General features: G+C 42.9%; 1 protein-coding gene, 1 long non-coding RNA gene and 1 other non-coding gene across 5 annotated transcripts; 2 read left to right on the forward strand and 1 right to left on the reverse strand.

The window, feature by feature from the left end:
* The first annotated feature begins 1,081 nt into the window (after positions 1-1,081).
* On the forward strand, positions 1,082-10,817 carry LOC117048125. 2 transcript variants are annotated; one of them, XR_004426807.1, is made up of 4 exons: positions 1,082-1,204; positions 1,704-1,819; positions 10,282-10,424; positions 10,580-10,817. It is a non-coding gene; the product is annotated as an uncharacterized LOC117048125 (long non-coding RNA). The 2 variants fall into 2 exon arrangements; XR_004426806.1 differs by lacking the exon at positions 1,082-1,204 and having other exon boundaries at positions 1,509-1,819.
* TRNAR-UCU lies at positions 7,805-7,890 on the forward strand. Its single transcript is given in 2 exon segments — positions 7,805-7,841; positions 7,855-7,890. It is a non-coding gene; the product is annotated as a tRNA-Arg (tRNA).
* Positions 10,818-11,965: 1,148 nt separating the features above from the next.
* On the reverse strand, positions 11,966-20,124 carry DNTTIP2 (deoxynucleotidyltransferase terminal interacting protein 2). 2 transcript variants are annotated; one of them, XM_033151550.1, is made up of 7 exons: positions 20,027-20,124; positions 16,970-18,708; positions 16,317-16,452; positions 15,870-15,965; positions 14,291-14,455; positions 13,221-13,330; positions 11,966-12,063 (listed from the first exon to the last, which is right to left on the reverse strand). In XM_033151550.1, the coding sequence occupies exons 1-7, from the start codon at positions 20,081-20,083 to the stop codon at positions 11,970-11,972; spliced, it is 2,397 nt and encodes a 798-aa protein (XP_033007441.1). In that variant the 5' UTR covers positions 20,084-20,124; the 3' UTR covers positions 11,966-11,969. The 2 variants fall into 2 exon arrangements, with proteins under 2 accessions (XP_033007441.1, XP_033007440.1); XM_033151549.1 differs by lacking the exon at positions 20,027-20,124 and adding an exon at positions 19,774-19,938.
* Positions 20,125-20,137: the final 13 nt, after the last annotated feature.

A 20,137-nucleotide genomic window follows, 5' to 3' on the forward strand; every position in this document is an offset into this window, starting at 1 on the left:
ACCCTAAAGGCAACACAGTCTTTCCAAAAGGAAACAGGAACTCTGAGTTAGCGCCTGGAAACCCTGGAATCTCGCACTGCTCAGAGATTGAGGTGGTGTGCAGTATGAGCAATTGCATCAGTGTATGAGCAGAACCCACTTCCACCCCCACCCCCTGTGGGGAATCTCTCATTAGCTGCAACCCCTCAAACCACCTACACCCAGGTCACTCCTGGGAGGACCCTAAGGGATGGCTTTTCATGGGCAACTCCTCATGAGCCTTGCATTTATGAACATTGCACAAAGAACATGGGACATAGACTTCCCCATTTACCTCCAAGTTTGTGACAACCTGACTTGTGGCTATTTTCTAGAGTCCCCCCTGCTGCCCATCATGTCTTTGCTTTCTGGCCACCTTTTAAGCTGGCAGGGGAAAGCTTCTTTCTCAGAATTCCTGAGGCAGCTCTTCTCAGCCCCTAGCTTTTTCATATTTACCACAATAGTAACATTGTTCTTTGCAGCACAATCCTACAGGGGGGAAACTCCAAAGAAAGCTCCCTGAATTTGGTAGGGCTTATTACTAAGTAGGTGTGTAAAGAATGGCAGCCTTTTATCTATTGTCAAACTGTCAGCGCAGGTTAAGAATTTTGGCAATGCCCAGCCCAACCATAACGTTTTGGGTGGTTAATTTCCTGTTGTAGCTTTTTCTTCAAGCCCCCAAAGATTTCAGCCATTGTCTCTCACTGCTGCCCCTAACAGCTAGAACTCCCTTTCAGAACAACATGCAATGCTCCCTGCCATCTCTTCCCTAAAATCCCTTTTCCAAAGCCTCCTTCTCCATTAATGCCTTAGGACACATACACATAAGTGGCTTTGAAATGCCACAAGGCTGTTTCCATCTCCCTCGCCATGTTTCAAGTTGTGTTTCAGGCTGCTGTGCGTACCATTACCTGATCTCTATTTCCCCATGCTTGCAACCCTGCCAACCCCTATTCAGCAAAGCTGTCGTCTGTGCATGCGTTATTTGCACATGTGCAACGGACGTCCAACAGGTGAAGAACCCAGCTGAACCATGGCTTATGTTTTTGAACTGGGTGGAAGCTGCTTTAAGAGAAAGCACATCACAACAGCATTTCCCAAGACGCTGCAGGACACAGATGGTCTGTGGCTAAGGTCATGCCTTCTCGGCTTCAGACACAGGTGGTGGGAGCCCGCTGGAGCCAGGGTAAGTGGTAATGTGTACACAGCCTCAGTCTGTGAACAGTACCTGCTCATTTCCTATGGTACGGCTCTCCCTCCTTCCTCTGCTATCTCCCCTCGTGTCTAAATTTAGATTGCATGCACATCAGGAGAGGGATCGTTTTTTCTTTTTGTTTATGTTATTCTGTAATGCCCCACAGACGTTGACATTGAAAGCACTTATATAGAGAAATAGATCCATGAACAAACAAATAAATGCACAATAAAGTATCAAATCGATGCCTTACACACACACACACACACACACACACACACACACACACACACACGATGTAGACTTGTCTTGCCAACTCCATTTGCTCTTCTGAAATAAATACTGGGCTGGATTCCCTGTCAGATTTATGCTGTGCCCTGCGAAGATGCAATCGAGTGGAGAAAGTCGCCCAGATTGTTTGATCACAGATTGTTCCCTTCTTCCCTTTTTCACATCGCTGATCCAAATGACTTCCTTTTGCTCGCCGCAGTGCACCACTGTCTCCACCACAGTCCTTGTTTAGTATGTGCAAACCGTTCACAGAGTGCATGGATGAAGGAGGGGAAGGGAGAACGCCGCATTAGGAAGGCATTGGAGAAAAAAAAGGTAAGAGTTTTCCCAATTTGCTTTCAGCTGCAGTAGCCTTTGCTGCTATTTTTGGAGCTTGGTTCTCATACCTTTTTGTGCGAAGTTTTTTTGTTTTTTGTTTAAATGTAACGGCAGGGTGAACTTTAGTCTAGCACATTTTATGCATGTGCGTTTTAAAGGACACCAGAAACTATTTTTTACTTCCTCTCCCCCTTGCCCTTCAGTGGTGGTCTTGCCATCTTCACTTTTGTTTCTGCCCACCTTTCCGGGTCAAAATGTAAAATATTGATCAAAAGCAGCAGGTTAAAGGGAAAGGTGTGACAAAGCAGATAGAAGGTACAATTCGCAGAAAGGCTTGCAGGGCATTATAAGGAGGATCTGAACCCAGAGACTGAATTATGATATGAGGCTCAGCTACAAGGCGGTTTAGAGGAATGCAGGAATCGGGTGTGTTCCTACCAGATCCCTACATTCCACATATATCAGGGGGTTTCAGGCTGGTCCTCAGCCCCTCTTCCACAAAGACAACAAGGATGACTGTACAGCCCTTGTGTGGGTGTAGAATCCACAGCAGACTTTCCCCAGACCTGGGCAACAGGCTCTGGTCTTTTTTGACACCTCCTTTGCAGCGGAGGATAGTCCATTAGGGTGAATAGCCCTACCAACCTCAGTCTGCCTTCAGCACATCCCCCTACCTGCTTACTTTCTTACTTCCATCCCATCCAGAGGGTGACATTGGCACTGAGCTACCTCCTCCTTAGTCTCAGTGCTGCACTTGTGAAAACTTGGCTAGGAGGAAGATTGAGACAAGGCCAGAATTGGTTGGGCTCTGCCTCTTATTGGCTCTTGCTCCCCCTACTGTTGGGCTCCTGCCTTGCATCCCAATGGACACCAGCCACAACTGTACTGAAGTTTAATGGCAGAGAGCACTTGTGTTGCATGCCAAAGGTCCCAGGCTTCAATGCATTGTTTCTGCAGTTTAAAAGGATCTCAAGGAACAGAGTGTTTGCTGTCACCTTGGGGGTGTTTGCCCTGGCCAGAACTGGGCTAAGTGGACTAATATTCTGAGGCCCACACTACGCATTATGGGCTTGACCATATTTGAGCTTCATTTGGGTGTTAATCCACTTTTTCCGCAATTGCATAAGATTGAAATAGTCCACACCACTATGTATTTGAATTTCTATATAAGAAGCAACCTCCATCTTTCCTGTTCACACCACAGACAGTGTTACTGTTGGTGTTCGCCCCTACCTTCTAAGTTGTTGATTTTATTATGCCAATTAGGTAGCTGAATGCAGACAACTGTGCGCATACCTTTTTTAAAAAATCCTGCAAAGGAGGTACACAAAAGCACACAGTCAGGCAATCATAAATGTTCAGCACACATTTGCAGTTTTCTGGATATATATATACACACACACACACAAACACAAACACAGACAAACACACACAATATATGAATGAGATAAGCACTCACTTTTCAGATTGCTGTTGTAGATTTTAAAAAATGTGTTTTGCTTGTACAGTTTTATAGTTTGGGGCAAATCTTCCACAAGAAGAGAAGGAGGAAACCCCATGGGAATGATAGGATTTACTGGAAACAATTCCATTCACTTTTTTTTTTTTTTAAGCAGAATCTCATTCACTGGCTCTCATTGTGCTCCCAAGCTGAATTCAAGATGCTGGCTTTGACTGACTGTCTATCTATCTATCTATAATTTCCCACCTTTTCCCCTGGAAAGTTTGGGAGCAAAATATCTCAGATCCCTCCATTCCCCCACTCCGTAGGAGCCTGCCTGCTACTTTTATTTAAGTTTAGGTCTCCAAAAGATCCCACTGCTATCTGAGGTGAGTGACTGAGTGAATGACCGAGAAGGGGGATTCTCAAATGTGGTGGACAGTGAAAATATTCTTTTGTGGGCCTTTTAAGAATCTTGATTCCATTGGGATCCCACTACTGTCTCAATTAACTTATTAGCTTGTTTCAGATTTTGAGGTTGTATTTTTTCTTTCTTGATTTGTATTATACTAATGTAGTGTAATCTACGTTAAAAGTATAAATCAATAAAAACAAACAAAAACAAAATTAAATAGAAGAAACAATTAATTTAGGCCTGCAAGAATCTTTTAAAAAGCTATCTGTCCTGTCCAACTGCAACCATGGTGTGCTGGCCCCAAGGGTTTGTCCGTGAAGCGAGGTCCAAGTCCAGTCCTGGGTCTAGTGGTCCAAAGGAGGTCAGTCCGGCAGGGAGCAAGGCAGGGAGCAGGTCGAGGTCCAAGGCAGGTTCAGGCACAAGGTTGCAGGTTGAGCACACGCTTGCAACTAAGTTGCTCACGCAACTTGGGCTGGGTCTGGCTGGCTTTTATCTGGCCCTATGCTTAGGGCCGCCCCGATCCTCTGGAGACTCGCCTCTCCTCCAGGCCTGGAGGCGAGCACTCCTCCTGCAGGCACTTAACTCCCTTCGCCTCTCTGCCCTGAGCCTCTGTAGCTCAGGAGAGGCTGGTGGGTTACTGGACCCAGGGGCTGCCTCAGCTTCCTCTGAAGAGGCTGGGAGTGGAGCACCTGCAGGCAATGGGTCCTCCCTCCCATCAGGAGCCAGAGCAGACTCTGCTGATGCCTGCACCTGGGGATCCAGCACAGGTGCGGATCCTTCAGGCTCAAGCCCTGGCCCCGGCTCAGCTGGTTCTGGAGGCGGGGAATCCTGTGCAGGCTGGGATCCCTCAGGTTCAGCATCAGAGTCTGACTCCCAGGCCATCACACATGGAATGATTTAATCATTTGCCTCATGCCATTTCCCCTGATTAAAAACTAATCCCTGAATCTGCTTCTTGATCGGTAGAAGAAAATGGATCGCTACCAGTAAGATATCAATTAGTTTTCCTTTACAAGGATCATACAAAGGAGCAAATAACAGCTTCGGGGAGAGATTTTAGTTGGGTCGTCTAGGGTACATGGGAAAAGTCAAGCCTTCCTCCTACATACACCATGGTCCCAGTCCACACACCCTCTGACAACTGCTGTTAATTTTTAAACAACTGGTCTTCTGTGTAGCATCTGGGGGTTTGCCCCTTTGTGGCAGAAGAGAGGGATACAAACTCCTAGAATAAGATTCTACCACCTGATCTTCAGCATTAACTACTAAAGCAAACTGATCCTGCATGTTCAATAGGAAATAAGCACCACTTTATTAAATGGGCCTTATTCACTTCTGTAAGAAATTGTAGGGTCATAGTCTTAGGCACAAATAGTTTATTGGAAGCAGAGGTTGCTACTATCCACTCCTTTTCATGCAAAGGCTTGATCCCGTCTTCTCCTGTCTCCCCCACTCCACAAACCTCTCCTTTCCACATAGTATGTCTGCCTAGACATAGTAAACATCCAAAGTATTTAGCCAAAATTACAGTGGGCTCACATATTCACTGACACACTGTTATACACAGATGACACAATCACCTATTCACTAATTATAAAATTCCATCTCTGTTCTGTGGCAACTTGTTAGGCTGTTGTTGTTTTGGTGTGTGTGTGTGTGTGTGTGTGTGTGTGTGTGTTTGGCCAATTTTATTAGCAAATCTTTAAAAATCAAGGTACCAATCCCTGTAGGCTACCGGTAGGTTTTTCCATGTAGCACCTGCCTCTAAGGATGAAGGTGATACCTGTAGTCACAGATAGTACGATGCCTATTCTCACACACCTTCAGCAATTCCCAGAGCTAGCTCTTAAAAATCACTCTGAAGAGCCTTGTTAGTGTCTCCAGAAGAGATACATATTTCTCACATGGATGGAAATGGGCTTAGAATGACTGGCAGGCTCTGGGACTGACAGACTGGAAAAAGTTGGAAGCCTCACACTACACAGTAGAAATGAAAATTCTGTTTGCCTTTGTAAAAAACAACAACCCAGGAGTCTTTATTCTTCTAAGCACACAGGCAGATTGCCTTGCAATGTTTACTTTTCTGCTACCAACCCGCAAATACTTTAAAGTTTATTTATGTCTGTGTGTGCCACACTGCACAAGTGAGGGTAAGGTGATAACAGAGATTAATGACCTTGCTCCACAGACCCCTTGATCAAGGAACTTCTGAAGAAGTCTTGGCCCTCAAGACAGTGTTGGACTCCGCTTCCCATCAGCCCCAGCCAGTATGGTCAATGGTCAGGAAAGATGGGAACTTCTCCAACAACAACTGCAAAGGCCATAGGTTCCCCATCCCTGCTCTACACATTTTCAAACCCTGTTCTAGAAAAACTTGGAGTTCAATAAGAACATACTACAACTCCTATCAGCTCTAACCATTGGCCATGCTGGCTGAGGCTGATGGGAGTTGCAATCCAAGATCTTTGAGGGCCACAGGTTTCCTATCTATGATATATCCCTTTTACGGTAAAAAATAGATAGGAAGCACAGAGCTGCATGGCTGTCCAACCAAAGCAGGGATATTCTCCTCTTGAGCATGTGAATACACTTTGCTCTATCACAAATGTGGGGAAACTTCGGCGCTCCTGATGTTGCTGAACTACAACTCCCATCAGCTCCAGCAATTGTGGCCAATGGCCAGGGATGATAGGAGTTGTAGTGCAGCAAAATATGAAAGAACCAAGATTCCCCATACCTGATCTGTCTAGGGTTTCCATATTTCAAAAAGTAAAATTCCTGACACCCGCAAAATTGTTGAGCATTTTTAAAAGAAATCAACGAAAATTGTTAAGCTTTTTTGGGGGGGAACAAACACAAATTGTTGAGCTTTTGGGGGCAAACCTAACCCACCCCAAATAGGAGAAATGATTTTGGGGAAATAATGTTTATTGTGTATGCCATTTTATTTTACTTCCAGCAGTGCCATCTACTGGTGAGTGAGAAATAAGGGGTATGCTTTAGCATGAAAATCTGGAAGAATTCACTTCAATGTTTTTTGTTTTTTTTAATGTAATAAAATAAAAAAATCCCAACTTTAACTGGCAGTGTTACACTTAAAGAGTCCTCAGAGGCTGGTAACTGATGCAGAAGGTCCCCCACAGAAAAGGTAGATAAAATTATGACTTACTGAATTGATGTCTCTTGGCAAAAGGTGTGGGCAAAATGGACTGCCAATGATTCACTGTAAAGAGAGGAAAGTTACTGGTGATGAGTGAAAGTTCTTTCATGCACTTTGGAAAATAGTGGCCTTTTAAGAAAGGATCTGACACACACACACAAAAAAAAAACCCCTCCTAAATTAGTGCATAATTTTACATGGAATTGAAGCATGAAATGATTGAATTGCTTCCTTAAATGACCGACAGTTTTAGGAAGTGTTTAAAAACAATCTGCATGTAATTTTAAAAAGCCAATGGCTTCTGGCACAAAAATTATTGAGAATTATTCATCTTTCCATTGTTGAAAAGTTCTGTCTAATCAAACAGCTTGCATATTCTTATGCTGCAATAAATTAGTTCAGTGAAAGGCACTACTTTATTATTCTCTCTCACCAGTTCAACGTTTTTTTTTTAAAAAAACTGGAAAATACAGACGAACAATTGCTAAATATTTAAAAATATTAAAAGACACAACCATAATGAAAAAGGAATGTTATAAGATTCAATAGGCTTGAAATGATCCGATCAGCAAAATTATTTACTAGAAGCACTACATGGTTTAATTACCACATTGAGTAGATATGACCCTCTTTTTATTTAATGCACAGTGAATTTAGTCAACTCTAGTAACATAGTGAAAAAACTGCTCTGATACACAATAAATATTTGTTTTAAGGGTGTCCTTGGCAGCCCTGCCCTGAAATAATGAATAGTATCGATTTCAACTGAAGTTCACACTTAATATGAAAATTAGTTCCATGAGCTGTTTAAAACTCGCAAGGGAAAAATAATAGCAACTTTTATTCGTGGCGCCACGACAAAATGCAGTCTTAAAAGAGCAATGGAACACACCCCTTCCTGCTGTGAAGGATGGGACAAAGTCTTTCTGTGGGTTGTATAGCGAATGTACAAAGAATCCAACAGGTGGCTCCGTGGCGCAATGGATAGCGCATTGGACTTCTAGAGGGTTGAAGGGATTCAAAGGTTCCGGGTTCGAGTCCCGGCGGAGTCGCAGGTAGAATTTTTGTTTTGTTTTGCTGCCCTTTTCTCGCCTACTTTTTTTTTTCTTTCAAAAAGCAGTTCCCCGCCTTAAAATACGGATAAATATTTGCTGAGGCGGCGAAAGCTTGCCGTGAAGGCCCGCAACGCGAACCTTTCCCTTTAGCTTACACAGCGCCGACTCCGGACTTCCCCTCAGGAGGGAGGCGTTGCCTTAGCGAGCCGGCCGAGTCTGAGGGGAGAAAAGGCCGCGGCCAGAGGGGCGAGAGAGGCCGAGTTACCTCAGAGCGCCAAAAGCCCGCCTTCCCCAGAGCCAAAATGGGGCGCCCGGCTACACTCGGTTCTTACGACTGCCGGGATGAGGAAGGAAATCCCTTACGATTCCCCGCAAAACTCGCTCCTGGCTGTCCGCTTCCTCGCCTGCCTGCGCCGCCATTGCAAGGCTGAGGGAGGAAGGAAGAGCCGCCTCATGGCCGCCTCAGCAAGGCTGGCCTGAGGCAACTGCCATTGCTTTACCCGCGCGGCCAGGACAAAGTGGAGAAGCAGTTGATTGTTTTGACAGCATCTCCCCCAAAAGCCTAGAAGCAGTTATTCATTTGTTTTGCTTACATCATTTTATTTTATTTTTTAAAAAATGTTTGTCCACGCAACTCCAAGGAGCTGGTGAAGTGGCGCAGGTGATTCTTTTATTTTTTATTTGTTGAATTTATATACCGCCCTTATACCCGGAGGGTCTCACAGGGCGGTTCACAGAAAAGGATCAACATAAAAACCACAAAGTCAAACTAAAATAACCCAATTACACCCCCCCCCAAAAAAAGAGACACACATTTTAAAAGGGGCATTTCTCTTCCTAGTATCCTCACAACGACCCTGTGGGGTAGGTTAGGCAGAGAAAGGGGTGGGTGGGAAACGTGATTGACTGACCCAAGGTGGGCTGAGGGGGGGGGGATATAAACCCTGGTCTCCCACCTGGGATCTTGTATGTAAGCAAGTGGCCCTCATAATGCCACCTCAGAAGTAAGACCCGCCAAGTCTTGCTGCCAGGTAAAATGGGCACAGCCTAAGCAAAGGAAGGAAAGCATCCATGTGAACAAAGAGATGGGTTACAGAAATTGGGCAGCGAGATGCTGGTGCGTTTTTTATCCTATTTAAAAGCTGCTTTTGTTCATTTCTCTCAGCTAAAACTTTTTGGCAAGGGCTATGTGCGCATTCCAAGTACGTTTGCACTTGTCTCAGCAAGGTCTATGCTGGCTTGTGCACAAAACGGAAGATGGCAGGATCCCTAAGGGCGTCTGGCTTCAGGCACTGGCAGGCCAAAGATGTCGGCAAACACGACAGGAAGGCTAGCAACATCAACCCCACCAGTGTGGGAATAATCCCATCGCCTGGAGACGGCTTTGTCAGGTCTTGTATCCACAGCAGTGACCAGAGAGGGATGACCGCTGGGAGGAGCGCAGAAAGAAGAAAAGCCATGGCGCATCTGCAGCAGCACAACCAGATGCCTTCATCTGCCTCAGCTACGACAAAACACGTCCCTCCTGTGTCGGCATCTGCAGCCACAGCAGGCGCTGTAACTCTGACTTAACTCCTGAAGGTTTGACTTAACTCCTGAAGGTGCACTCTTCCATCCTCTCCCAAGACAGATGCCAACATCATCAGTGCTAGAGTGCTGAGTGCAGAATTAGCCCTGAGGACATCAAGCTTTGCTTGCCTTGCTAAGGGCCACAGAAATTGGGAGAAGTGGATTGAAATCCTTATTTAGCAGCAACCACTTGACCTTCCCAGACCCAAGGGAGAGAATAAAAGCTCTTTCAACAGGCTATTTGGACAGACAAGCCAAAGCTGAGGATATTTTCAATGGGAAAGTAGAATTGAAGCTGACACACTAAGTGGGCCTTTTTTGTTTATTTATAGATATTTTAAAAGAATCTCTTTGTATGAACAACTTTCTGCTGACCAGACAGCTTATGTAATGCCCCAAATATTCATGAGGTTCAATGAACAGTGTTGCATCACTGCCTCTGTGGAGGGATAATTTGGCGATGTTAAGCATTTTAAAGCAAAATGGAGTCATCACCGAGAAGTACATTCTCAACCCATCTGGGAGAATGATAATAAGACAATAAAACAAGTCCTTTTAGTTTTCTGTAGAAGGGTTATCACAAATGCGTTAAAAATGCCTGTGAAGTCTGACCACTATTTCTAGAGTTCAGGAGCTGGGATAGTTCACTAGCGAAGCCCTGTAAGTCACAAAACAATCAGGCTTACAGTTGAACTAAATACAAATAGAATACAACGGTAAGCAGAAGCTAACATTCCCAGATGGATTGTACTCCTTCCACAGTAGTTTCAATGCAGGTACTACAAACGAGTTTATCACATTCTCTCCCTTCTGTCTTAGGTTGAAATGGCTACACAGCCTCTTCAAGATGTGCTGCAGGTGGTGCAAAATCCATCCCATGATCTCCAAGAAGGAACCAGAAATAAGAATATATCAGAGGCTCAATGACCAGGGGATGGACATGACTGGTCCAGATACTTCAGGTGAGGAAATTTCTTCTGAGTGGAAATTATTGTGTAGAGTAGACAGTGAGAATCTCACTAATTGGGTAAGGAGGAGGCAGGTATTCCTTTGGAAGGGAAATGGTACTGTAATTATTTTGCTTTCCTTCTGACCTTTCTCATTGTCTCATCAACAGGGTTTGACCCTTTGAAAATCATTTACCCACCCAAAAAATGGAAAAACAAAGGACTCAAAAAGTTTTGCAGCAAGTTGAAGGCTGCCAAGAAGGTACCGTGACCACATTGCTCACTGCTTTTGATGTGAAAGACTAGCACGGAGTCAGTGTGGTGCAGTGGATTAGGGGGGCCCAAAGTGCTAGATACCACTCTTATTGGTGACATGAAAAATCTTTAAAATTCCTGTTAACACCATAATAATTCCTAGTGTAATGTCATTTTGTTTTGAGCTGAAAAGAGTTATGTGAACAGCCCCTTTAAAATGTTTTGATCCTTATCCCTTTTAAATATGAAGTCTTACCTTGAAAGAGGGTACTATCTTTGATCTTCATATTCACATTCATATTCATTTATAGAACTCAGGTCAGGATTCATCTGAGTCCCATCAATTGAAGCCCTGTGCAACAACTTCCGCAATGAGGTCTTCCCCCTCTTCTCCCCCATGCCCTCTCCCTAATTGGTTGGGGTGGGTGGGTTGGGAGATTACCCAAAACAGCACTTTGGGAGCAGGAAGGAAAGGGCAGGCTGAAATGTGCTGCCAGAATGATCAGCAGAGTGTGATATTCAATTCCTCCCTTTTCCAGAGCGGGTGGCGCTGTGGTCTAAACCACAGAGCCTAGGGCTTGCCAATCAGAAGGTTGGTGGTTCGAATCCCCACTAGCAGTTTGAAAGCACGTCAAAGTGCAAGTAGATAAATAGGTACCGCTCCAGAGGGAAGGTAAACAGTGTTTCCATGCGCTGCTGTGGTTCGCCAGAAGTGGCTTTGTCATGCTGGCCACATGACCAAGAAGCTGTACGCCGGCTCCCTGACAGTAAAGCGAGATGAGCGCCGCAACCCCAGAGTCGTCCGCGACTGGACCAAATGGTCAGGGGTCCCTTTACCTTTACTTTCACAATATTTCCGTAACAAAATAAATTTTCTTAAATTCATTGGTGAATATAATGCATTAACGTCACCTGATTGTGAAATCATAGAAATATTTTAATGTGGAAGCACAGAGGTTTTACACTTTTCTATGCCAACATCACAAATTTTTATTTTAAGTTTATATTAGAATTGTCATTTTTTATTTAATTGACCCGTACATATTTGGAATGCTTAATCTTGCATAAGTTTATCTTTTTCTTTCTGAAGGAAAGTTCCATCATCTTTTATTTATTTTATTTCACAAAATTTATGCACTGCTTGTTTATAAAGAAAACCTCAAAGCAGTTTAGATATTTTAATTCCACTTCCAAGATATTGTTCCGGCCTTGTTCTCTTCTTCCTGATAACTGAGTCCAGTAATTGCAAAATATTTTATAATCTTTTAACGGAATTTAAGTTCAGCTCCCCCCCTTTTTAAAAAGCTATGTGCGGAATTTTTTCTTCTTCCGATACTTCTTGCCTGCTGCAAGGGCTGCTTTTTCAGCAACGATGTCTTGATACTTCCTTTTATTATATCTGAAAAAGAGAAATAATGTTATAAAGTATGAATAATGTACATTAAAAATATGCAGATGCAAAGTAACTTTAAGCAGTGTTGTGACTATCACCAGTTATAGACCAAACCAAAAAATAGATTTAATTTAATAATAGCAATTATTGTTGGCCGTGACAGAGATTGAACGGGAAGCACTGAACCATCATGCATGTCCCAATCAGGCACAGAATCTCAATATTGTCTCTCCAACACAAATACATAGCTGTCAACCTTTCCCTTTTTTATGGGACATTCCATTTTTATAGCATTGGGAAACAGCAGGGAGGGGTGACAGCTATGCACAAATACCTTAAAACAGGAAGAAAATGGGCTCTGTCTTAACAGGCAAGCAAGATGCTACTACAACATGCAATATGAACCGTAATATGTAATTCTTACAAAGACAGAGGCTGGAATCCAATGTTGCTTAACTAGATGCTTGTTCAAAGGGGATTCACATTCTTCTCTGCACTGCAGCTCCCCATTCACCCTCAAAATCTGCTCCAACCTACTGTACCAGATTCTGATGGCACTCAAGAGGGGAGGAGAGAAAAGTGAAGTTCCGCTGTGAGCACAGGTCCATTCTGCTTGCACACTGGGAACACCCCAAAGAGATGAAGTATCTCTGCCGACTTTTCAGGATTGTCTTTTTCTCTGCATCCATGAATATGCAGTTTATTAAACAAACCCACCCTGCTTTTTTATAAATACACAAAGCACTTACAGAATTACTCATGTGACATCAAAGCAATAAAAACACAACCCCAAAATTACTTTTAAAATGTAACATATAGTAGGACTAAAAGCAGGATAAACCAATTAAGTTTATAGGATGGGAAAGTACACTTTAAAAGGTCTCAACAGAATGCCTAACCATAAGAGAGAGGCAGCTAACCACAATCTCTAGGAAGACAGTTTGGGTATAATCTGAACACTGAAATGGACAAGGCCCTGTGCCTCACCTTCCAACCAACCATGCTTCTGAAAGTGTTTGGGATGCATAGCAGGGCATGTTAAATGCACAAGATCATATGGGAGTAATGTGGTCCTCCAGATATTGCTAGTAAAACCGTAACACATTCTTTGACATCACCACATTGCTTGTATAAAGTTTTCAATTGAAATTCATTGCAAATACCTTCTAAACTCAGAATCCGCCAGAAGTTCTTCCACTATGTTCTTCTTCCTCTCTTTCTTGGGAATTCGAGCATGATAAAAGTCTATTGGAGAATCCACAACAGTTCCAACCTGAGAAAAGAAAATTGAAGATCTTTTATTGCCACATACACTTGAAGGGCTATTTTTACAACAGAGGGGTAACTGGACAAACAAAGAGCGGTGATGCCCAGTACATACTACGATCCCAAACACAATTGCTAAATACATACAATGCAGTGAAGAATTTGCAATATCCAGAAAAGGTTTTGATATAAAAGAAAGAAAAGCAGCATGCTAAGACACTATTATTCAGCTCATCTTAGGGGGAGATTCATAAATCTAGCACACAATTAAACATGTTTACAGAATTTAAGTTCAAATAATGGTGCAAGTTCAGCTGAAACCATTCAAGTCTTCAATATGCTTATCTGCAGTGATGGACAGCATTGTGGAGCTGTAATATCCCGGTAGTCGAGCTGCTGCTGCATAGCGGGGTGGAGGGGGTGATGTCAGTGCAATGCAAATACACTGGCAGAGCCACCAACTCCCCCCCCCCCCATGTGCTGCAGGGACTCAGCCATCAGGAGGTCTGGTGAGCAATGCAGCCCCACCATACCATCTACTTACTATTGCTTATATGTGCTCTGGACTCTAGTAACTGGCTACAGTAGAAAAAATATATACAAGGAGTGAAGCTTTGGATGCAGCAGGGAGCCATGCACTTTCTTTTTCAAGCAGCAGCAATGAAAAAAATGAACACAGAAATGTTTTGTGCATACTACATTTGAAAGTCAGGAGGCAAAAAAACATTATGCTGAGCAAATGGAATGCAATTGTGAATGACTGAAGGAAGATATATACTGGAATACAAGAAGCCCAGATTCTGGAGCATATTTTAATGCAGTGTTTAATTATTAAGGTGACATGCACATACAAAATTTGTTACCTAAGGAAAGTAGATAATGGTTAGTATGTTCCAAAGTATGCTTAACTTCAGCGTGGTGTAGCAGAAACCCAAACCCAGTCAAAAATATCTTCTCATTTTCTTACCTGAAAGTATTTGGGGAGACCTTCTCTGTCATTCTTTTTATAAAATCTCTTAGGATCTATGGCTGCCCTCATCTTCAGAGCCTTAAGGTCATTTTTCAATTCATCAGTCATTTCTGGGGCTTTCATACCAAACCAACCATTGCCTGTTGTTTTCTCTCGCTCTGCCTGTATTCAACACACCAAGAAACAGCAGTTCAGTATTCGCCCACTTGCTAATAAACAACTGCATTTTCATGCAATAAAGTCAGCTAGTTAAGAACTGCAAGCAAGCTTTGTGATTAAAAGTGTTAGAAGTTGGACATATAACAAAAGGTTAACCTAACCTTTAGAGCTTTACATTAAGGCAGTTTTCAAAATATTCAAACATTTTCCTTATATTTAAACAGGCTTCAATGAATTTTTTAAAAAAGCAACTGTAACTATCTAAACCACCATTATTAGCTTACCAAGGCCTTCATATGTTATTTTTAAAGTAAAGAAGCACTTTAGAGATTATATGGGTAAGTGCGTAAGGAGTTTAAGTAGTGTGTGGATGTGAATGAGTGTGCATGTGTGTTATCTTCATATGCATAAAGCTTTGGATTTCCTCTGACAATGTTTTGATAATGCAGCTTCCCACCACCATCCAGCAGTGGGCATGGAAATAAAGCATCTATGGGCTGAAGTCAGACTCTGTTATTGGCCTTTAAACTTTTAATGTTTCAAGTTTTATCTCTCTGTTTCAATATTACGCTTTAATGCCAAATTAAACCAAAATACCTAAGCTGACATTACCATATGTGCAGTATCACTCTTTCCCCATTCATGCTAGCCATATCTTCCACATGAAGCTTACTTCCTCCTCTGTTCCCCCAAATATTCACAAGCATCCAATTTTAAGCTTCCACCTTTTTGTCCTCCTCTAAGCTATTGCCTCTCACTCTTGCATGCTTCCCCACACCCATCCTAAAGCCCTCGAGTCCTCTTGTCTCTTCAGGAATCATAATCTCTTGGCAAGCCCCTTTCTTCTGGCACCCATGTGCTCTTAAGTCTTCTTCACATGCTGCTGTCTGACCTCACAGGGTAAGCTGTGAAAAAGACCTGATTCAGTGTCACAGTTGTCACATGCAACCACATGAACATTAAGGAGCACATGATTGTGATTTTGCTGGCATTTTGCTCAAGGGCTGAAGAGTGCTTTTAAAAAGGAAGAGCCTGTTATTATCAGCCTTCTTCATCTTCCATTTGTCATATTTTCTGTTCTTCCTCCAGGAAGTTCAGAACAGCTTATATGTCACCACCCCTTTGGCTGATTAAACATTCTGTAGCTTTTTAAATGTGTTTGTGGAAGAGGGGTTATTGTTTTGCTTTTTGTACTTTGTGTTCTTGTTTTGTATTTTTATGTTGTGAACCGCCCTGCAATCTTCGGATGAAGGGCACTATACAAATTAAATAATAATAATAATAATCCCATTATCTAATCATTGTAAGGCAGACTAAGCTGAGAAGTGAAGTGACGGGTGCTTACATGCCCTCAGAGAGCTATAAAGTCAGCCCAATTCTTGTAGCATTGAGCATTGCTCAGTGACACTCCACTTACCCTACGTTGTTTCTTCAGCTGGTGGACCGATTCTTTTAAAGGTGGAACAGATTCCTTTTTTTCAAAATCTGGAGTTATAACACTCTTTTTCAAAAGCTATAAAGGTGTGTTAAAGTAGCATAATTACTACACAGTGCTAAGCAGACAAAACACAAAAGAAATTTTAAGAAACTTTAAAACTGCAGTTACAATAAAAGTTAAGCTCCCTAAGGACTAGGTCAGGACAAAAAACTGAGTCACAGGAAGGTTACTGATGAGAGTGGCTCAATAGGACTTTTAGAAATCACAGAACAGTTGAGAAGTTAAGCTGAGACAGGAGCATCAAAGAAAAGAAAATCTGGAAAATGCAGTTTTTTCTGGCAAAAATGAGTAGATTCCTTCAATGTTTTACTGAGGGCATCCTTCTAACCCAGCTTTTAGCACAACAGAGAACATTGGGTACTTTACCTCATCTTTCTTTTTGTCCTTTAGTGGCACAACTCCATGGAAGCCAGATTTCTGCTTTCCTGCATCAAAACTAATATATAAGCCTCCAAGGTTTTTAACATTTAGACCAGGATCAATGCTGCTTGAAAATGATAAACTAGAAGAGAAAAAATGTTAAATTTGCACGCATTTTGACACCACCTTCTAAAGCTTATTACAGAAAAATATTTAAATGAGCAAACCAAATCAGTTTCGAAAGCACTGACACACACCCATTAACTCCTTCCCATTGGAACCAAGACATGCAAACAACTCTTTAACTGAAGTTTTAACTTTTCTGTAAGGCATGTGAGCTGCAACAGAGGCTTTCAACAGAGTATACCAAGGTTGTACACTCCCAACAGAAAGCTCTTAAAAAGCAGCTGAAATGCATATGGCAAATCCACAGACTGTCAACAGCCTAGTTTACAGTAACTTTTAAGCAGCTTTTTTGCCTCTGCTCCATAGTGACTATTCCCTGGAAAACTAAAATCATGTATCATCAGACAATCCATGTCTGCCACTGCTTCCATTTTCTCAGACCCTGTAAAACAATAAACAATTCTGCCCCAGATACATGCATCTAATAATACTGCTTAACATAAACTATAACTAAGTTCATTGAGAGAACTTACATTTTATTATTTTCATTTATTAAATCTTCCTCATCTATAAATTCTTCTGCATTGTCTTCCAGTTCAGAGGATTCCTCACTTTGTTGATTATCTTCTGTGTCTTTCTCTTCTAAATACCATGATCTGGTGGAGTCCAAGCCAGGAGTTTTATCAATTACAAATAGTTCTTCACTATGTGATTCATGTAAGGTGGTAGTTGGTTTTTTACTAGTATCTGTCGAACTGGCAATTGTTTCTACTTCATTAATTTCTTCTAAATCACTGTTTTCAGATTCTTCACTCTCATCACTTGTAAGAAGTGACACAGTCAAATGTGTTTCATGCCCTGTTTCGGTTGTATGTGAAGATGATTCAGCAACTGGTTCATCTTGCCTTCCTTCACTGTCTGAACTTGCAACAGAAATCCTGCAGTCATCACTGTTGCTTTCTATATTTCGTGACTGAATAATATTCTTTTGTGGGCTACCTATTTTTGATGGCTTGCCTACCTTTATTGCCTCTTCTACATGATACCGTGTAACCTTTCCAGTATCCATTTTTGGGGGTTCCACATTGCTTTTGTTTTTTTTAGCAGTTGTCTGTTTCAGGGGCATACTAGATTGATCAAGTTTTATGTCATCATATGGAGAAATGTCTGAATTATTTTTTATAGGCGACTGGTTTTTAGTTACCTTTATGGGTTTTTCTAAAGTTAGATCACACACTTCCTCTGTGCTTTCCTCAATTTCACATACATCAGCTAATATTTGTTTCGTGACCAATTCCTTGATATCTTTCTCCTGTCTTATCTTTACCTCCACACTGCCCACAGATTCACAGTTCCTCTCATTTTTTTTAGGTGATTTTTTGGAGCATTCTCTTGTCTTTTGTGGGGAGCCGCTTGACACAATCTGTTTTGGATCATTGTGGAGAACAGATTCAGAATGGCACTTTGTTTTACAGGGGCTAGGTTGCTCATTTATCAAAGGAGATGAGAGAGATGAGGCTTGGTCTACATCTAAATCAGAATTTGTAGGTTGCTCTGAATCAGAGATTACAATAGTCTCAGATTTTGTTACACAGTCAGTCAGTTTTGCTTCTTCCACCACAGCTTCACTTTTTCTTTCAGGCTGAGGCATTGCTTCTTTGGGCAATCTCAGCCGCATGCTCCTGGTTATTCGTTTAGACTGGACAGATTGCTCTGTAGAAATACCGGAGCACCATGATTCTGTATCAGAAACTTCTTCAGCTTGGGCCTCGCACACTGGTGAAACAGTAGTCTTGACTTGCTGAATTCTAGTCATTCTTACAACATTTGGAGTCCGCACTCCTGAAACAGTGGAGGAACATGATTCTGCTTCAGATACGTCATCATCTTCTTGACATCTGCTTCCTTCACTAATAAGAGCTTTCTTGCTTTGCCTGTTTTTAGTGGGCGTCTCTGGTGGACAAGGAACTACAATTTTCCGCCTTCTTGTTATTCTTATAAACAAAGGTGTCTGAAGACCAGACATAGAGGAGCAATTTGATTCTGCTTCAGAAATATCGCCATCAGCCTGCAGTTCAGCAACTGAGTCTGCCAAATTTACAGCCTTTCTCCTATTTGGAGACGTTTGCACTTGCGGAGGCTCTTCCGCATCCATTTTTGTTTCAGACTCCTTCATTTTCTCAAGAGAAGGCTCAGTAACAACTTTTGCAGGGAAATTCAATTTACTTCTCCTAGTTGTCCTTACAGATGTGCTGCCTTCCATTGAGTCCAGCTGTAAGAAAGAGGATGTTAAATAATTTGTAAAAGCTATTTCCACAGGCAAAAGCCACATGAGAAACTCCACTCTCAGATTCCAATGCATTGTGGCTTTTTAATCTATTAGCTATTGTTAGAATGAAACAATATTACACTAATTGTCACAGCAAGTCATCTTCTTAGTTTTACCTTGCCAACAAAAACCATTTGTAAGTTTTTTGATAGACAATTCAAAAGATAAGACCCCCAAACTGTTTGCTTTAATGTACCATAACTCTCACTTGGAGAAGAGGACATTTACACATCTGCTTCATTCAGCAGCAGTTTAGGGTTTTACTGAAACCCCAGAAAGCATCATTATGTCTGAAGGACTCCCGTGTTCCCATTTTGACAACGGCTGTGCTATTTAAGTCCCCATGGCTGTAAATGTTATGGGAGCATCATGCACCATGCAGTTTGCAGAAACTGGATCATCAACACATCCACACTGTATGGCAACTATCTAGCTGTAGGCAATTCTAAAAAATACTGCTACACTTACCTCACAAACGGACCCATAAAACCAACAAGGTACAATCTGATAGCAAGCACTGCCAGCCCAAGAAATTTTGCTGCTTGAGGGAAACAACAAAATGACAATCCCTACTTCTATGGATGGAAACCATGCCAGCAATTGAATCTTACCTCAGCACTAGCAATGGGACAGCTTCCTCCGCTATATGTTAGGGCAGCCAGTACCACAGCTAGCATATCTTGTGGTGGTAGCTCTGCCACCCAATCTCTCACCTCTGTACCCCACCCCTCCTAAAGGCAGAGGGTGGTCCTGCCTCGGGGGCTTTCCCCATGGGGTGAATGAGCCCCACTAAGAATAAGAATGAGCCATAGCCGTGCAGCTGAGATATCCGTATCCTCTCTGCAATGTTCTCCTTCAGAGAGGCAGCAGCCAAAACGGTCCCTCAGATTGCACCGCATCTCTCCAGCCCCGAGCCCATCTTAATATCCATTATGCAAAACACATATGCGCCGCCCTGCTCACTCCCTCCCGCAGTGAAGAGTGGGGCGGCCTCTTCAAGGCATGCACCTCTGGGAAGGGCAAGGGCACTTTAGCAGGATCCCCGCGGCCGCCGCCATCAGGGCTGCAGTGATCCACCGCAGTGCTCGCGGCGCAGCGGTCTCCGGTCACGCGCACGGAGGCTACGCGCGCTCCCGGCAGACTGAGGGGTCTCCGCATTCAAACTCCAGCGCGGGAGCTGCGGGGGCCGGAGACAGAATCGCTCGGGCCGGCTGTCGCTTTGTTCCCCCCCCCCTTAGATATCGCTCCGCTCCCTTTTCACCTCTGCTTCTCCAGGGTGGTCCCTGCTCTCCGACACTCCCCGCCGCGTGACCACCATCTTCTCTCTTCTATAACACGCATGGGGAGGAAGCCGCTTTCAGATCGCTTCCGG

The sequence above is a fragment of the Lacerta agilis genome, chromosome 6 (assembly GCF_009819535.1).
Source record: "Lacerta agilis isolate rLacAgi1 chromosome 6, rLacAgi1.pri, whole genome shotgun sequence".
Taxonomy (NCBI): domain Eukaryota; kingdom Metazoa; phylum Chordata; class Lepidosauria; order Squamata; family Lacertidae; genus Lacerta; species Lacerta agilis.